Raw genomic sequence first — 18,066 nt, 5'->3', positions numbered from 1 at the left:
TGTCTTTATCCCTTCATGTTTAAAAAGCGATTTGAAAAGGGGTATATTTTTCAATTTGTGAGAGTATCAGTGCGTAAATGTGATAAAATTAATTTTTGAATAACGATAATATTAAAAATAATCTGCCTAGACCCTTGAAACTTATAATTCTAAAACAACTTCATGTGCTTATTTCAGGCATGCAGTTCGTTAAGGGATATAGTGTTTCATTAGTAAGATATGTCCCCCCAAAAATGGCCCAAGTGCAAGAATTGCGCAATAAAATTGTATTTACTGTTGATTTCAAATGAGCATAATATTATCCGTGTACTGTCTAGAGCCGTGTAACCTTTCATTCTAGGACAACTTTTTGTGTTGATTTCAGTTATGCAGTCTGTTAAAGGGATAAATTGTTTAATTAGTAAGATATTATGCCCCAAAAATGGCCCAAGTGCAAGAATTGTGCAAAAAATTGTGTTACGATTGATTTCAAATGAGCATAATATTATCTGTGAACTGTCTATAGCCATGAAACCTTTTATTCTAAGACAACTTTTTGTGCTGATTGCAGTTATGCAGTTTGTCAAAGGGATGCATTGTTTAATTAGTAAGATATTTTGCCCCAAAAATGGCCCAAGTGCAAAATTGCACTATAACATTTTCCGACTATTTTGATATTTAAAATGAGTATAACAATAACAGTGTACAGTTCAGAACCATGTAACCTTATATTCTAGTACATATTTGTATACTTATTTAATTCATGCAGTTTGTTAAGGGATACAGTCTTTTATCTTACTAACTAATAGTTAGATAGTTTGCCCCAAAAATGGCCAAGTGCAACAATCGAGCAATAACATTGTGTGACATTGAATTTAAATGAGCATAAATTTTACATTGTACTGTCTAGAGCCATGAAACTTTTACTTCAAAAACAACCTTTTGTGCTTATTTCAGTCATGCACTCTGGTGGTAAGGGACACAATGTTTAATTATTAGATATTGGGCCCCCAAAAGTGGCTCTTGTGCGAGAATGGTGAAAAGCACTGTTATTTCACAATTCTGGGGTCGGTACAATATCTTTCTAATTAAAGACTGTGTTCCTTACCAGACTACGTGACTGAAATAAGCACAAAAGGTTTTCTAGAATTAAAGGTTTTATGGCTATAGGCAGTAGTACACTGATAATATTGTGCTCATATTTAAAATATATGTTTATATATGCAATTCTTGCACTTGAGCCATTTTTTGGTGCAAAATATCATACTAACCACTCTGTCCCTTAACAGACGTCATGAATTAAATAAGCATACAAATGTGTACTAGAATATTGGTTTCATGGTTCTAAACAGTACACTGTAAATGTTATGCTCATTTGAAATATATCAATATATAGTTGCACAATGTTATTGTGCAATTTAAGCACTTGGGCCATTTTTGAGGCAAAATATCTTACTAATTAAACAATGCATCCCTTTAACAGACTGCATACCTGAGATCAGCACAAAAAGTTGTCCTAGAATGGAAGGGTTTCATGGCTGTCTAGACAGTACATGGATAATATCATGCTCATTTGAAATCAATAATATAGTAAACACAATTTTATTGCACAATCTTGCACTTGGGCCATTTTCTAAACGACTTGGAATTGGCAAGTCAAATTTTGGGTTTGTTCGTCAGACATGTTGGTGCACATTATATCCGAGTTTCAAGAAAATCTGAGACGGTACCCAGCCATCCCATTTGTTGAGTTGGCACGGAATGACCCAGTTGACAAATTGTAACAAAATAATTAGTTAAACCTAAACACAATAGACAAGCTAAATTGATAGATAAAGACAAGAAGAATACAATAAATGTTTTTGTGGTTACGTTAATTGTAACAAAATACTGCACTGCCCTGCTATTCATCGCTATTAAACTGAACAGCCTAGGCCCAGTTGAGTCATAGCGAACGTCGTGGGCCGGCATGACACGGTTGCTGTACACATTCAAAGGTTAAAGTTGAAATCGTGACCATTCAAGTGTTTTATTATGAGAGCATGATCCGGGGCAGGAAGATTTTTAAAAATTTACGAAACCTGATTTATGTTTTATTTCTTTACTTTGTTTTCATTTTGTATTTTAAGTTTTTCACTTTTAGTTATAATTGATATATAATGTGTGTAAATGAACAAAAAAATAAATAAATGAGTGCACATGAATCAGTGACATACACATTCATCGTGGTAATCGTCAAACATGTGAAATTACGGCAAACAATGCAGCTGGGAACAGTCGTATCGACGCTTTGTCGCCGGGATTTGTTCATTATTATTTTTTAATCTAAAACAAAGCATGTAAACTATTGAATTTAATTAGGCCTACAGTAAGTCTCATCTTCATCTGTTTTGTTGCATTCCTCAAATTCTGGCCTAGGCCTACCTGGGCCTAGCCTAAAAAAATCGCGTCAGCTAGCCTTGGGCCTAGGCCTGCTTGACTTAGGCCTTTTGGTTTTTAAGAGCTTCCACAAAAACGGAGACCCTTAAGTCTTAGAATTTTTATATCACTGGTTTAATTTTTTTTTGTAAACTACGGTATACTGTGGAATTTTAACAATTTATAATATACAGTAACATCTACCAATTACGAAACTCCCATTTACGATTTTACGGACTCTCAATTTTACGAACCCAATTTTCGCCGATGAGGTCATTACGAACAATCATTTTTAATTACAAAAATACTAAGATTGTATTTAAAATTCTTCAAAAATAATATAAAATGTTACATCAGCTAAAGAAAATATATAAAGTACATAAAACTAAGTTTTAAGCAAGAAATATCGATCGTTTTCAGCCGATGTTATAGTACATTTGAGCTGTGCATGCTTGTTCAGTCATACTGTACAGTAAATCTAAATTTTTGTTCATTGACGGCACTATTCGCATGGATTTGTGATCTTTTTGAAGAGAATAATAACACTCATTTTTGCCATTAAAGTCGTGTTTTAAATTTTCATTCGAAAATCACTTCAGATGAACATTTCACAGTGAGCTCGAGTAATTTTGGCTTCTGTGAAAGTAGTTTTTCTTACAGAAAACCATAAAATCCAAGTCATATTTCCTGACTAAGAATGGTTCTTTGTGGCAGTAGAAACGGGGCCCACAAAAAAGAACCGTTCTTTTTGGCGTTCCAAAAAAATGGTTCTTTGGTACGGAATCAATACCATTCTTCAAACTAAAGAACCGTTCTTCGTGGGTAGTTTTTAGCTGCAACATAAATAGCGGCCTGATGTGACCTAATGATTATTATATATGGACATATTCTTAAGTTCTTAATAATGTTCAACTATGCCAGTATAACAATAGGCCTATCACTGATATTATTTGTTATTTATTAGGAGGAATCAGTAAAACAAATGTGAAACTTCTGTTTACAGCACAACGAAATATTCCCTAAAGTACTGTAAAAACAAAAGTTTAACATTGTTTTATTTGAATACCGACATGAGCTAGTACTGGGACAGGACGAATCATTGCTTGTAATTTGGTAGTCGCACGAAAATAACGTTTTTTTAAAGCTTTTATTAAGGTAATTTTAAATTGCAATGTGGGTAATTATTTACGTCATGTACTGTATATGTAGGGTATCAGTCCGGTAACCGTTTCATGTGGAATCCAATATCAGTTGCAACGCGGTACTTATTTTGCTAATCCGATAATCAACCAAGGATAAGAGAACCGTTTCTTTCTCGATATTCAGTAGAAACACACCCTATTATAATATAGATTAATATAAACCATGATGATGTCATAATTTGAAGACTATTGAGTGTACAGTAAACATAGCATAAACCCTGCTGCTGTGTAGCTGATAAAGTACCACCGGTTTGTTATTACAGTACTTGCATAGTAGTCCTGTTATACTAAAATACTACTGCTACACTTGGGCGTTACAGAGTTTTAAAACAAAATTTGGATGTTTAAAGACGGCTCTGTCTGTTCTTTCAACTCAAGATATTCATATTTCACTAGCATTTTAATTAATCTGTTTTTGTTATATATCGATAAGTCGTTGGGTCAACGTACAAAGTAGTACAGTAGTTTGCTTTTTCATAATAAATCAAATGAGTGAACTTGCATTTTGACAGTTACAAGTATAGCAGTCGGTACTCTTCAAAATGATGGTTGAGTATTAATTGTTTTATTTTTCATGTGCCTGCTTATTAATTGGTGAGACTGCATCTGGGCCGTTTGATTATGTGTCTTCTGCAGCTGATGCTTAAACTGCAGATGAATGCAAATGTTCATGTTTAATGTTTTTATTTTGCCCACCCTTTTCTCTTTCTTCATTCTCTTTATTCCATGTATTTTTTTCAGGCTTTTGGCATGTTGTAAAAAAAAAAAAAAATTAAAATGAAAAAAAAAAAGAACAAGTATGTAAATATTGAATAAAAAGTTCAAAAAGTAAGCCAACTCCAAAAAGCTATGATAGATGCAAATGTTTTCATTAGCGTTGATCTTGGTCTTCAACCTGATTAGAAAAATCTTGTTTTAAAATCTTGGGGAAAAAACCCCTTAAAAATTCTATAAAAACATTGGATGTCACATCTTTTGCACAAATCCAGACATAAGCGGTGCCCTTCTGTTTTGAATAATAACAATTTACGAAAGTTGATCCAGACCACATCCAGATATACAGGGTGCCCTTCTGTTGCTAAGTAAATCTAGTTTTTAGATCCAGTAGTACACAGCGCCCCATTGTTCATATTCCCACCCATCCTATACCTCTTTTACACTGCAAGCAAAACTCTGGACGCAACCTGGGATTTGCAATACCCGGGCTAGAAACTCCCGAGTTGTGGCTGGTGTAAATGTCAAAAAATACAACCCGGGTTGCTGAACGTCCCGGGATCGATGTGCGGGACGCATTCATTATTGGAGAACCGGGTGCATTCCGGAATGACCAGTGTAAACAACACTGAATTCAATTCCGGAGTTAGGCCTTACCTGGCGTCTAAAGCAGCTGTGGTCAGGTACTGTTTTTAGGCCTAAACTTTGCTAGCAACGGGCTACTGTAGGCCTAGACACTTTTCAAAATAAACCCTATGCGCTCTGGCATAGACTTGATATCAAAACTGTTGATTTTATTTCCATAATTTTAAAACAATCTGCATATACATTGCTTCGATATTGACAATAATTGCGACTTTGTCACGACAAGGAACTCGAGCAAAGTGAATATCACCATCGCAACAAAAATTGATAGCGGTATTTGAACTCGAGTTAGTTGCCGGTGTAAATGGGAGCAACCCAGACTTTTTCATTCGACGTAAATGGGAAATGCACCCAGGATCACTCCGGAATTAACAGGTGTTTATTCTGTTTTGGCAATTATAAGGGGTACTAGTCTCTTTGCCTCATATTATTATTATGCATTTTACTTTTTTTTATTTTGCAAATTTGTTGAGAGTAATACTATTAAACTATTTATCTTCTTTGTTCTTAGCTGCCTTTTTAACGCAGACAGTGTGTTTAGATGACACAACAGTTAAGTTTGAAATCTGGGACACAGCAGGCCAGGAGAGGTACCACAGCCTAGCACCCATGTATTACAGAGGAGCGCAGGCAGCCATCGTTGTATATGACATTACAAACCAAGTAGGTGCCAAATACTTGATTTACACAAGCAAAGTAGTTGTAGGGAAACACGTTGCATCCGTATGAATGCACATCTGTCTAAGATTAAAATGTTTCCTGTGTAATGTTAATGTAATGAAAACAGACATTGCAAAATCCTGTAACATTCCTAGATATTTTGAATGGATATGTGCACATGTTAATGGAGGGGGCACAGCTTGTCATTCACGGTGGCATTGTATGGATCTTTATGGTCTGGGTATCAGTTCTACTAACATTAGCAAGGTCTGTATTCACTTGTTTAAAGAAGACGATGTATTGGTAGCAATATATCTTGGGAAGTTATCAGTTGTGCTAACTTTAGCAAAGTCTGTATTCACTTGTTTAAAGAAGAGGATGTCTCAGTAGCAATATATCTTGGGCAGTTCATGTAACATTTAGCATCCCTCCCATGTAATATTCTGTGAATTGATATTATTCTTTTTCTTGTACTTATTTCATTTCAATTATCTGTTTCATATTTTGTTCGGGATTATGCATTATTTTTGGAAATGTTCGATTTCTTTATAGATGCTTGTGACCGTAGTTTTCACTTGTAAGTTGTAATATCATATGATATAATATATAATGATATGATAACCAGTCAACAAGGCAGCTATTTGCGGAATGCAGATAGTTTATAAGAAAAGGGACAGGCTTACTGTATGTGGCAAATTTTTTTCATGCAATAAATACATAATTAATTTAAATATAGTAAGAATTATTTTGTCTCAAAACCGTTTTACTTTTCAAATTCTACAGGAACTTTCTCCAATGTAGAAAGTGCAAAAAATGGACATACAGTATTTTATTAATTTTAAATTTAAAAAATAAAAAATTCAACTTATTTTTATGCTTCAAAAGGAACTGTTTCCAAGAATCTATGAAAATCTTGAATTCCAATCAGATATTTGTTTATGCATTAACAAGCCACTTGACTTCAACAGGCTTTTTACACAGTATCAGTTGGCAGATGCATTTTAGATAACTCATTATCATGCGGTGATGTTTCATTACATACTTGCTGGTAAATGACATCAGAGTCTTTACTGTCTTCCGACCGCCATCGACTGCACGTGCTTATGTCTGAGAATATTGAATTTCCAGTCCCATTATGTGGTATTTGCACCATTTAGTTCTTTTGTAACAGTTACTGGGTGGCTCGCAGTAGATACAATACAAGTATGTATTTCAGCCAATCTTAGGATGATAAAATCAGGATGAGTATATTTTGAAATAAATAATGAGCTCACCCTAAATCTCAACAAAAAAACACTTTTGATTTATTATACTTCTTAGAAATATTCATTTTGTTTATTTTTTATATTTATTTCAGGATACGTTTGGAAGAGCAAAAACCTGGATTAAAGAACTGCAACGGCAAGCCAGCCCAAACATAGTCATAGCCTTGGCAGGAAACAAAGCAGACTTAGCTAACAAACGAATGGTAGAATTTGATGTAAGAAAGAATGTGCTTACAAAATGAAATGTTTTATTAATATATATTACCATTGACCTATAGCTCTACTTTATCCATTGTTTAGAAGACCCTTTAAACAGTGATGAATGATGGGATAGTCTGCCCTGGGTGTTACACAGTGTTTAAAAGCCCTTTCACTGAAACATCTTGAAAAAAGCAACTAATTAGTAATTTGGACTAACTAATTAATAATAATCAAATACTTATTAATAAAGTAAAAAAATCAATAGCTTAAATAACTAATAGTAAATAAAGTTTTCGATCTAGGTCAAGATTGATCAAACTGCCTTAGTAGAAAATTCTTAAATTTATCCTAAATGTTAGCAAATGGTAAAAATGGTAGCTATTGCACATTGATGAAATTTGTTGAACCCAAAATTTCTTTCATGTATGCGTCATATGAAATTCTAAGCATGGTTGTTAAGCGCAGAGACAATTCCAAGATGGCTTGATAAATAAGCAATTTGCTTAGGCTTGCCTTAACTTTTCAACCCAGCTGAGATTGATAAATCCCAGGCTAGGATCCTTCAACCCATAACAGACTGAGTTCACAAGTTCATTAATGCTATATGTATTACCATCCCAGCTAATAAACTTCCACAAGGCAATTAATGTTCGTTCTGATTGCAAAATATATTATGTTACAATAAGTCACATAGTTGCAAACTCTTTGATTGAAGTTTGTCATTGTATGTAATTAATATTTCAAGTTTCTAAATTTTGTAGTGATTAATAAATAATTGGCAAATTATTTGATTTGTTAATTACTATGTGTGCATTATTATAATGATCCTAACCTAATCCGTAGATGATTATTAAGCTTGGTTTCCGTACAATCGCTGCATTGCATAGATTTTGGTGATGCTGATTGGTCGGTAGAATCAGGGCGCCTTCCCAATTGCATCGGGGACTGCTCCGTAGTAAAACGATTGCGCTGAAAACACTAGCGATTTTCAGGAAACCGGGCTGAACAAATAATGGTGTGATGATGACGAGGCTCAAAATGTCAACTCAAAGAGCTCCATCACCAAGCGCATAGAGGCTTTTTCGTATGATGCGCTATACAAATCCAACTATTATTATTATTATTATTATTATTATTATTATTATTATTATTATATTATTATTAATTATTATTATTATTATTTACAAAATTTATGTTCGAAAATGATGTTTGTATAGAATGATTATAACAGAGTCGCAAGTCTTCCGCAAGTCGCGGAAGTCTCCAAGAAATCTAGACGACCTCCCTCACTCGCGCAAGAAAGCAAAAACTTTTGGAAACTAAACCCATTTTCTGCAATGCCAGCTGTCAGTACTGATGGGTCTCACTATGCACAACAAAACAAAGTTAGAAGTTAAGAAAACTCGCTAAACCACATCTCGTGGAAGTGTCTTCTTCCAGCTTGTTATAATGATTCTTTGACTGACTTTTTTTTTTTTTTCTCTTCATTAATTCTAAATTCTTTCATCTTATTATCTGTAGGAAGCGCAGGCATATGCAGAAGACAATAGCTTATTGTTTATGGAGACATCAGCCAAAACCGCAATGAATGTCAATGATATATTCTTGGCAATAGGTGAGGAATAATAATAATAATTTCATTATCATTTATATATTCGACCATGAAACATGACAAATTTCCGACAGACATACAAAACAAAAAAAAATGGTTGGACTTAATTTAGGTGCCCCTCCAAACATTAATTATATTGACAAAAGAAATGTTTTAAGATTAAAAAATTCAGGTATCAATAAGATGCAATTACATATTGGATCATAAATTTAAAAAGTGTTATCTCAATCTCTCCCCCCCCCCCTTTTTCGGGCATCTCTGGATCCACCCCTGGATACTATTACTCAAATTATTAATTTATGAAAAACCCTTAATGCTCACTCATTGTTGAAGTATAATCTGTCCATTGTACTGTTAAGGTAACAGACTATTGATGATTTTCACTTGCAGCAAAAAAGCTCCCGAAGAACGAACCTGCTGGTGGCCAGTCTGGTGGTCAGAGACAAGGTGGTCCAGTCGTGGTACCAGATGAGAGGGGGGGACAAGCATCAGGTTCATGTTGTGCCAAATGAAAAAGCCCAGCTACTTCAATAAGATAATAAACAATTAAGGTATCCAACATCTAACCCAATTACGGGAAATAATGTGTTAACCCCTGAGAAAATATTAAAAAATATAATAACTTTATCATACACAAGTAGGATAGTCTACTTGGTTTGTGTTCATTCGTACTTCCCTCTTCCATAATTGCATTTTTATTACGACACCCCTTCATTTTCTCCCTATCAATCCCATCCCCAATCCTGTGTTTTCCATGTCACCTTGTTCTGTCACTCTGATGCACTAGCTTATTATCTATTATGTTGTCTGAAGATGGCGGTTTAATAGTAGATATATCATAGGTCTACTATTTTTGTACTTTTATTTGGAAAATCCCCATCTCAAATAATAATTGTCGTTCCCCCTTCCCAAATAATAGTGGTCATCAGTTCCACTTATTTTTTAAAATAGTATTTTATTTTCCCCCTACAATATTAGTTAATGAAAAAATTCCAAATAGTTGCCGACAATGTGTTGTTTTCTTGTGAAAACCTGCTTTCATTGCCTGGTGCCCTTTCACTAAATGTTCTGGAATCAAATCTCCAATTCTATTCACAATTATCAATCACGATAGTTGTCTGCTCCTAAGTAGACACCCACTGAAAATAGTAGTAACTGCAAGAAAACTATTTCTACTATACGTTTATATAGGTGGGTGGGTGTAGTTAGATATTAAGTATGTACTTGTAAATCATGCAGATTCATACTCTGTATACTTTATGTATTATCCTTCTGTTAAATACCACATCCTTAATGTCAGAACACGATGTTGGTAGTGATGTTATAAATAGAAATTATCCGGCGTAGGTAAGCATGTTGTATATTGAGATTTAATCACGCTAAAGCCAGTGGTGTTTTTTCTGCGATACTTCATTTGGTGACCGTGTGATTTTAAAGGGTATTTTCGCACTGCATCTGTACCGTTCCGGTCGGTGATCGATTAAAATGAATGAAAAACAGCTGACAAAGTCAATTGTAAAGTACATGTGAAATCTTTTTTATAATTTTTTTTTCCCTTGTAACTGTGAAAAATGTATGTTTAATTGAATTGATTATTAACATATTAACTAATTGGGTGTGAATGACGAAGTGGTGTACTTGTTGAGCTTTGTGGTGTAGGCAACTAATTTGAGTTTGTCGTAAACCTAGCATACTGTATACATCATTATTTTAAGTAATTGTCATATGGCTTTATTTTGAGCTGTATCTCTTAGTTACATCAAAGATACTAGAAACACAAGATAGAACTCTTTGCAGAAAGAAAACTGAATCGCCAATTTGCAAAGCGCGCATATTAAACGTAAGTTTACCTCCAGCCTTGTGCGGTGCTCAATTAAATGAGGTGGCCTGTACAGCTTACAAAAATTGTCATTATTGGACAGAAATGGGTGCCATCTGGTGATGCGTAATAGCTACGACGTACTTCAGCTTCACTTTAACTATGCAAGAGTTCTATCTTCTGTTTCTAGTATCTTCGGTTGCATCTATTGGTACGTATATGAAGTCAGGTAGAGGGATAGAGGGCACTCTTATACCATTTATCTAACACATTCAAAGAAATCTCATTGCTAAATAATTTGAGCAGAATAAGTTATTCTTGCGTATAACATAGATAAGATTATTAGGTCATGTTTGTACATGACCCAATGAGATGAGTATAATGTAGTGTTGCTATTTTCCTAGGTTTAGTTCATTCACAAAATGGTAATAAGTACATATTGATACTTAAATTCATATTGGAAGTCAATACAGTAATTAAGCAACACCCAATGTCAATAAAAATTAATGGTGTCATGCAAAATCATTATTCTATTTTATGCTAGTATACCAGTATATATATATATATATAATTATTATGTCTGGAAATTTAATTTGTTATCTTTTATTACAAATAAAGTAAGATAGATTTTCTACAAGGGAGATGGTAACACTTAGTTTAGATTTCTGTTCTACTACTGTAGTCATAAAAAGTGTAAAATTTATCATTTAAATGTAATGAATTAAGAATGTAAAGTGTTAAAATGAAATCTAAATATCATGCTACACTCTTGAATTTTTTTTTCTATTTACCATGCCCGCTTTGTATAGCGATTGTAGCTTACAAGGCAAAACCAATTATACTTTGGAGACAACCATTGATGGAGTACTTGGGTATTTTTTTCTGGCGGTCAAATATTTAGGTGGATTCAATTTTGTAAAGTATGTTTGCCGAGGATGCATGTTGCATGTGTCGTAAAGAAATTGTAATCGTCAGCTTTTAAAAATCCACATCAGTTGGTGTTCACTCCCATGCTTAAAAGATCACCACTATTGTAAATGATACATTGTCTGATTACAACTCTTGTAAATATTGCTCAATATGGGTACATCAACTGTATGTAGTATTGTGAAGAGATGCTTGGCCTAAGCACTCCCTTTTAGAACTGTTGTTCTCTTTCCAATTCGTACATGCTGTGTGGCTGATACCCATAATGTAATCTATGTGGTTGTGGGCGTGGTTAAGTGCAGCCAATCAGATCTGGAAGAATTACATATGTATACACATTATATTATAACAGATCAAATTTGTACAAGAAAAATAGATTGTCAGTTTGTTTTATTTTATGTTGCAATAGCTACATCTCGTTTGTGCTTTTCGGCAACTAATATAATATTCTATGGATAGACTTATGTAGAATACCATATCATTGATATTAAATTGTACCACAAAAATTGACTAGTTTCTGCATCTGTTTTGTCACATGCATAGGACTACACTGAAGTATGTTATTAAATCTTATGCCAATTAAGCATTAACATTTTCTTTACAGTACAATTAATTATATAGCGTATGTTATACAGTACTATCATTTGAGTACACTCACATATTTAACCATAAGAATAATGGTAGTGTACTTGGTGGCAAGTCCCCTGGCAGATAATAATGATGATGCTTGTCGACTTATAGCGCATATAAGTCGCCTGGGTGGATAGAGACAACCATAGGTAAAGGGCATTGCCTATGGACACAAGCGAAATTCACAGCAAGAGATCGGACCTCCGACCTCGTGATTGATAAGCAGAACTGGAACCGCTGCACCAAACCACTCCTTCTATAAAAAAATGCTTAATAACAACGATTTCGACGCACTATATACAATGTCTTAAGAAGAGCATCATATTTTACAGGCTGGTAGAAGAATCACTATAACACTTATGTTATCTCGACTGCCAGCAAGCAATGCGCTTTGTACAAGTCTTTCACTCATATTCTTGGCAAGATTCCTGTAGAGTTCTTTCTCCGTCGGATGATATAGGGAGAGCTGTGATTGGGTGTAGATTGTATGCAACTCTGTCAAGGTCTCAATGTCGGCATCATTTCCGTCATCATTTTCCATAAGCGTTGATACCATGTTTTCAAAATCAGCATTGTGTCCTTTAACCGTGTCTGCATCGTCATTTAAATGCATTTCTGCTTCGTTATAGTCATTAACCTTTTCACCACGTTGATCCAACTCTAATGATACTTCCATTTCATTTTTTTTACATTTTCTACCACCGTCCTGTTCAAAACTCTCTTCACTAACGCTGCAAGCAAGTTTCCTACCCGCATTAGCCTTGGAGAACTCAAAAGCCTGTGCAAAGTTTTCTACGTGCTCTGGAGTAGGGGAGGGAATTTCATCGGTGGGTATCATTTCATAAATGATGGACACTGCCTCATCTTCGGATAAGACTTCCCATAAACCGTTAGTGGCGATAATGAGGAATTCGGCATACTGATCAATGGTAACTGTTGTCGTGTATGGATCAACAATTACGGCCCTTTTCAGCTCGGGATCACCATGATTTCCTGCAACAAACAATTACGGATTACTGATTATTTATTTATATTTCATATCGACATTCTTTTACTACAAAAATCCTTAAATTGAAAACAACTCCACGCCCTAAGCTTTATAAAGAGATAGCGGTAATTGGCGTGTTACATGCTGTTGAATGTGAAAGGAATAAAAATAAAATAAAATAAAGAAATTTTATACTTCTTACATTTTATTAAACTTAGTAGTGTACAGTACATACCAAAACCTCTAGTTGTATCCAGTACACCATTGATCCTTGCTCCTTTCTGACTAACTCTAATTTCAGCACCGGTTTTCAACACACGATTCCTCTCATTTAAATTACTTGGCATGTGATCTCGTGTAACCTTGTAAGCTTTACCATTCCTGCACAAAACTGCTCGTACATTACCTAAAAAGTACAATTAATTATTTGTTGTCAAAAGAAGCAAAGCAAAATTTGATCAAAAAGAACAGTTCCGTATCTGTTATTATAAGCCTCCCCATATAGTGGTGGTGGGTGTGGTAGTAAATTCATTGTTACCATAACCATGGAGGAATAAAGTAATTATTGCTCGATGCCATAACAGGAGTTTTTAAGGGTTCAAATATGAAAACGGAGACTATTAATTAATTTGGTACCTGTGCATTATGCTAATTGCTCATATAGTAATCATAATTTTTATTTGTCCTCATTCTAATCGGAAATTTGGACATACAACGGACATACAGTATGGTTATAAACATCGTCCTTAACCCGCCTAACTCTCAAAATGAGGGTTATTCGAGGATTCGCAGCCAAGCGATCAGACTCCAATTAAAACCCAACACTGGGCGGGATTGAATCGGGGTCTTCAGCACAAGAAGCAGCAACAATACCTCTCAACCAATTGCTCAGCTACATATTTCATCAATTAAATGGTAAATCTCCACTGTTTATGCGTAATGGCAAATACCCAATTAAACAGTGGGGGAAGTTTTACTGGAAATTCTATTTATCTATTGCTTTATTTCATTGTTACGGTATTATTACTACAGATTACGATAAAGCGAGCAGATGATGATGATTATTACTAACATATTATTATAAGCATTATAATAAACTCTAGAATCACCAGTAACGAACCTGAATTAGCAATATATAGAAGTCCTCTTTCCTGCGGTAATGGCATTCCTATTACGCTGTCAACAGTCTCTGTCACTTCATCCAACTCTGTGTTGCGGGTACTTTCGATAACACAAGTTACCGCGGAGCACCCACTCCACCTCACACGGGACTTTTCATCAATACCAAACTTCAATATGTTATCGGTCTGTACATAGGCTTTTTGTAAAGCTATCTCCATCTTTTCTGAAAAGGGGTCTTTGACTCGTTTTTTCTTAGCACCTTTTTGTGATTGATGGCAATCAGGATTGTTGTCTTCCTTCAGTTGTTGAACATTCTCTTCGCACGTGTGCATAATCTGTTGGATGACATTCATACTTTCTTCATGGAGAATATGCCGTATGCTCTCCTTACGGATATTCCGTGCAGGCTTCCTGTCGATGCCATAATCCTCAATGTCAATTTTGCCAGCATGGTTCACAGTGCATTTACAGGTAGTGTTAGCATCAAATTTTGTCATTTCATTTAACAAGAAATGATGAAAATCGTAAGCAGCGATATCAGCAGCAAATCTTCCATTATGACCGTCATAGACGGCAAAAAAACATTTATTTATATCATTACCAAAGAAATCTTGAAAGACGTATGTATCTTCCATTTTGGATTTCCACCTTTCATTACCATCTGAGCAAATGCTCATAGCATGTATGCACTTTGCACTACAGTTTAATGGTTGTCCCATGCATTCTACTTTGATTGGCTCATTAACCTGACGCAGGTCATCAAAGGTTCCCTGCAAAACAGACTTAACTAATTCATACGCATCATTTACTTTCTGGATGATTGCTATATTCGATTGCGGTGCTTTTTTAACCAAATACTGCCTACGTGCCAGTAATGAATCTACATTTGCTGGTTTCTTGTTATCTTTGTACTCCAAGGTGTGCAATGCATCATGGTAGGAGCGATGATTTTGTATTTGCCTAATATTTATACGCTTGGCACAGATCCTGCAGAGGACGGTGATGTCTGGCTCAAGTTGTAACTCCGAGAGTACTGTATCAGGAGTGTAGGCCCTGGTTTCCTCTACATGCTGCTTGGGTTGAGTGGTCTTGATTAACCTTTCCACTGAAACATTTGATGAAGTGCTACTCATTCTGAATTGATCTGGGTCTAGGCTGGCTAGCCTACCTTATCTGTAAAGTAGAGCATTAAATTTAAAATAAATAATCAAAGGAGGTGCAGAAATTTTCCAGCCTAGGCAATACTAATCAATTAGAATAGTTGCATATTATACTTATGTGGAAATTATTATACATAGGTTAGATTTTATGTAAGAAAAAAATTCCTACAGGCCTTGCAGGCTATCAGGAATTTATTTCATGCATTAATCTAAGTATAACAATTTCTACAGTGTATAGATAAGCCCTATTCTAATTGCTTTATAAGTCAATCACTGTTTTTCAATGTTAGTTTTATAATCAAACTGTTGTAGTAGTCATTGGTTGCTATACTGATATGATCAGTATATCTGTGCACATACATTTATCTGTGCGTGCGGACTGTTGCTGCAGTACATGCTAGTACAGTTGAAACAGTAGGCCTATTATGTACGTTTACACAGCTGCAGACGATGAATAATATTTGATTGTGTTTGAAGAAATTGTCATGAGTTTATTATATTATTCCTCAAAGATATAAAAAATTCTCTTTTGGTAAAGGTAAGGTAAGATCATGTAATGATTTCATCTATGCTTACTAAATTTGTTCCTTGCATCTTTGAATAAAATAGGTCTAGGCCTAGATAGGCCTCAAATATTCCTATTAAATGTTCAGTTTCTTTAGTTTATTAGGATCCATTGATTCTAGAAATTCCTCAATTTTTCATACATAATACTGTAATGCCAATGGTAGGGTATTTGTAGAGCGCTTTTCACAATAAAATTAATTTTGAATTGACTTTCTTTGGGTTTTAAAATACCTTGTTTTATGAATGTCATTTTTTCAATTACCACTTGTCAACAAATGACGATTGGATATTTTCCTCACTAAAACAATTTTATATAGATGGGCCTTTTACCTAGGCTAGATCAGGAAGAATAAGTGGAAGCGGATCTTGTAAAAGACCAAAGTGCACCACTATAGTAGTATAGGCACCATATTGTTGCTAATGTTTGTATTTGTTTACAATTTGATTTTAGTGAGGCAACGCATCCGGCGAGACCATTTTTTATTCCATGATGATGGCTGCCAGCCTAGGCCTAGCTCCTAATGATCCCATTTACGGTAGCGTGGTACGTCATTATCTATAATAAGGCAACATACAATACCTTATATAACTCATATGATTTATCGTAAACAATACCTTACTTTTTAATTGTTTTTAAAAAGGCTATTTTACTGAAAAGCACGACACAAAGCGAAACGGACTTCCGTTGCTAGGTTCAGTGGTACATTGCTAAACAAAACAATCAATTGAGTGTCCAGAACAAAACACATGGGTTCTTCATTTCGTCTCATTTTCTTTTATTCAACATTATGATATCACTTTCATTTAATTTTCTCGGTTGTGTCGTTATTATTATTTCATATTATTAATTGATTAACTCAAATAGATATATGATATTAGTTAATATTAATTAATCCCAAATTAACGTTAGGCTACAAATTAATAAATTGGTAGGACCATGGAGGTATTAATACCTCCAGGACAGTGGCGTATCTAGCAGTTTTAATTTTATTTTAAATTGTTTTGCATTATATGGCCGTTTGCTGTTTTATGGGTTTTTCCCATTTGCCTTTGAAACTTATATATATATATATATATATAACAGTGCCATGTATAAACTATAAACTATATGTTCTTTTAGATATACACCCACATTATGTTAATGTGACAAGATGATCTGTCAAAGCTATTTGATTATGTCTTCACTTACACGCTAAGAAGCTTGTAGGAACAACCGAAATATCCGTGAACCTAATAAATAAATATTTTTGTGTTCCTCAAGTCTACTATCGATGTCTGTATTTTCATTTACCATCGTCTCCATATTTTTATATCTTACTTTGAAAGGAGCTTTTTTGTCCGCCGTCTAAGAAGGTCTCCAGATTAACTGGTGCGGATTGACAAGAGATTAAATCTTAAAAGTGGCTTACCAAAAGTGTGTTTGCTGCCCTCTATAATTTATACATCTTTGGGAAAACATTACTGTACTGTACTTTTATTCAAGAACTTTCCGTGTATATTGATAATTTTGATAAGTAATTCCAACAGAATGAGTAATTTATTCTGAAGCACGCAATTCTTCACAGTACAGATTCGTCTTGACTCCACTGATAATCGCCTATTAATATACAGTATTAATACACCTACACTTTTGGAGTCCTTAGGATGTCGGTTTTATTAATAACCAGAACCAGAACCTCTTTGTTGAGACACAGCTATTCGGACCAATCAGGGGACACCCATATGAAGGAGACCCTTTTCTGTACAACGAGGGGAAATATATATTTTAATATATTTATTTCTTATATAATAGAATATATGCGAAGATGGCGTATGATTTTGATCTTTATTAAGAGTAGGGGTGCAGCAGTAGGGGAAGGTTCGAATGACAGGCCTATTTGAAAGAGAGCCACACCAACATTTTAGACGCGCAGCGTCAATTTCATGGGCAGGCTTGTCGTACCGCCTCATTCCCACCACGCCCCCCTCCCGGAGTCAGAGTCTCAGAAGTAGGGCCTAGAGTAAACGAAAATTACACCTCCAATGGGGTAGGGGAGGGGTGGCGAAAAAATTAGGATGATAGAGTAATAAAATAACACAGTAACATGTCAGCAAATTGAATACTTTGAAAGGTAGGCTAATGGGTATACTCTAGTAATATTGAATTATTATGTATTG

General features: G+C 34.8%; 2 protein-coding genes across 5 annotated transcripts in view; one reads left to right on the top strand and one right to left on the bottom strand.

The window, feature by feature from the left end:
* LOC117104846 (ras-related protein Rab-5C-like) overlaps window positions 1–11,948 on the top strand; it is a 16,107-nt gene extending 4,159 nt beyond the window's left edge. For both annotated transcript variants that reach the window (XM_033245688.1, XM_033245689.1), the window contains exons 3-6: window positions 5,470–5,621; window positions 6,976–7,098; window positions 8,606–8,699; window positions 9,087–11,948. In XM_033245688.1, coding sequence (XP_033101579.1) covers window positions 5,470–5,621; window positions 6,976–7,098; window positions 8,606–8,699; window positions 9,087–9,208 — 491 coding nt within the window. In that variant the 3' untranslated portion in view covers window positions 9,209–11,948. The remainder of the gene's footprint in view (window positions 1–5,469; window positions 5,622–6,975; window positions 7,099–8,605; window positions 8,700–9,086) is intronic.
* On the bottom strand, window positions 11,816–16,626 carry LOC117104845 (protein phosphatase 2C-like domain-containing protein 1). Of its 3 annotated transcripts, none has more exons than XM_033245686.1 (4): window positions 16,490–16,626; window positions 14,181–15,355; window positions 13,296–13,466; window positions 11,816–13,065 (listed from the first exon to the last, which is right to left on the bottom strand). In XM_033245686.1, the coding sequence occupies exons 2-4, from the start codon at window positions 15,313–15,315 to the stop codon at window positions 12,392–12,394; spliced, it is 1,980 nt and encodes a 659-aa protein (XP_033101577.1). In that variant the 5' UTR covers window positions 15,316–15,355; window positions 16,490–16,626; the 3' UTR covers window positions 11,816–12,391. The 3 variants fall into 3 exon arrangements, with proteins under 3 accessions (XP_033101577.1, XP_033101576.1, XP_033101578.1); XM_033245685.1 differs by having other exon boundaries at window positions 16,530–16,613; XM_033245687.1 differs by lacking the exon at window positions 16,490–16,626 and adding an exon at window positions 16,141–16,401.
* Window positions 16,627–18,066: the final 1,440 nt, after the last annotated feature.

Source organism: Anneissia japonica, unplaced genomic scaffold, assembly GCF_011630105.1.
Source record: "Anneissia japonica isolate Jap-2015-1 unplaced genomic scaffold, ASM1163010v1 scaffold287834_len5846547_cov211, whole genome shotgun sequence".
Classification (NCBI taxonomy): Eukaryota; Metazoa; Echinodermata; class Crinoidea; order Comatulida; family Comatulidae; genus Anneissia; species Anneissia japonica.
This window is presented reverse-complemented; position numbering and strand designations above follow the sequence as displayed.

Excerpts from the sequence above, each read along its gene's own strand:
- LOC117104845 (XM_033245686.1), bottom strand. The coding sequence starts at position 15,315 with ATGAGTAGCACTTCATCAAATGTTTCAGTGGAAAGGTTAATCAAGACC. Across the intron at positions 13,467-14,180 it reads TCTATATATTGCTAATTCAG|GTAATGTACGAGCAGTTTTG; the intron begins GTTCGTTACTGG and ends TGTACTTTTTAG. Across the intron at positions 13,066-13,295 it reads GGATACAACTAGAGGTTTTG|GAAATCATGGTGATCCCGAG; the intron begins GTATGTACTGTA and ends TGTTTGTTGCAG.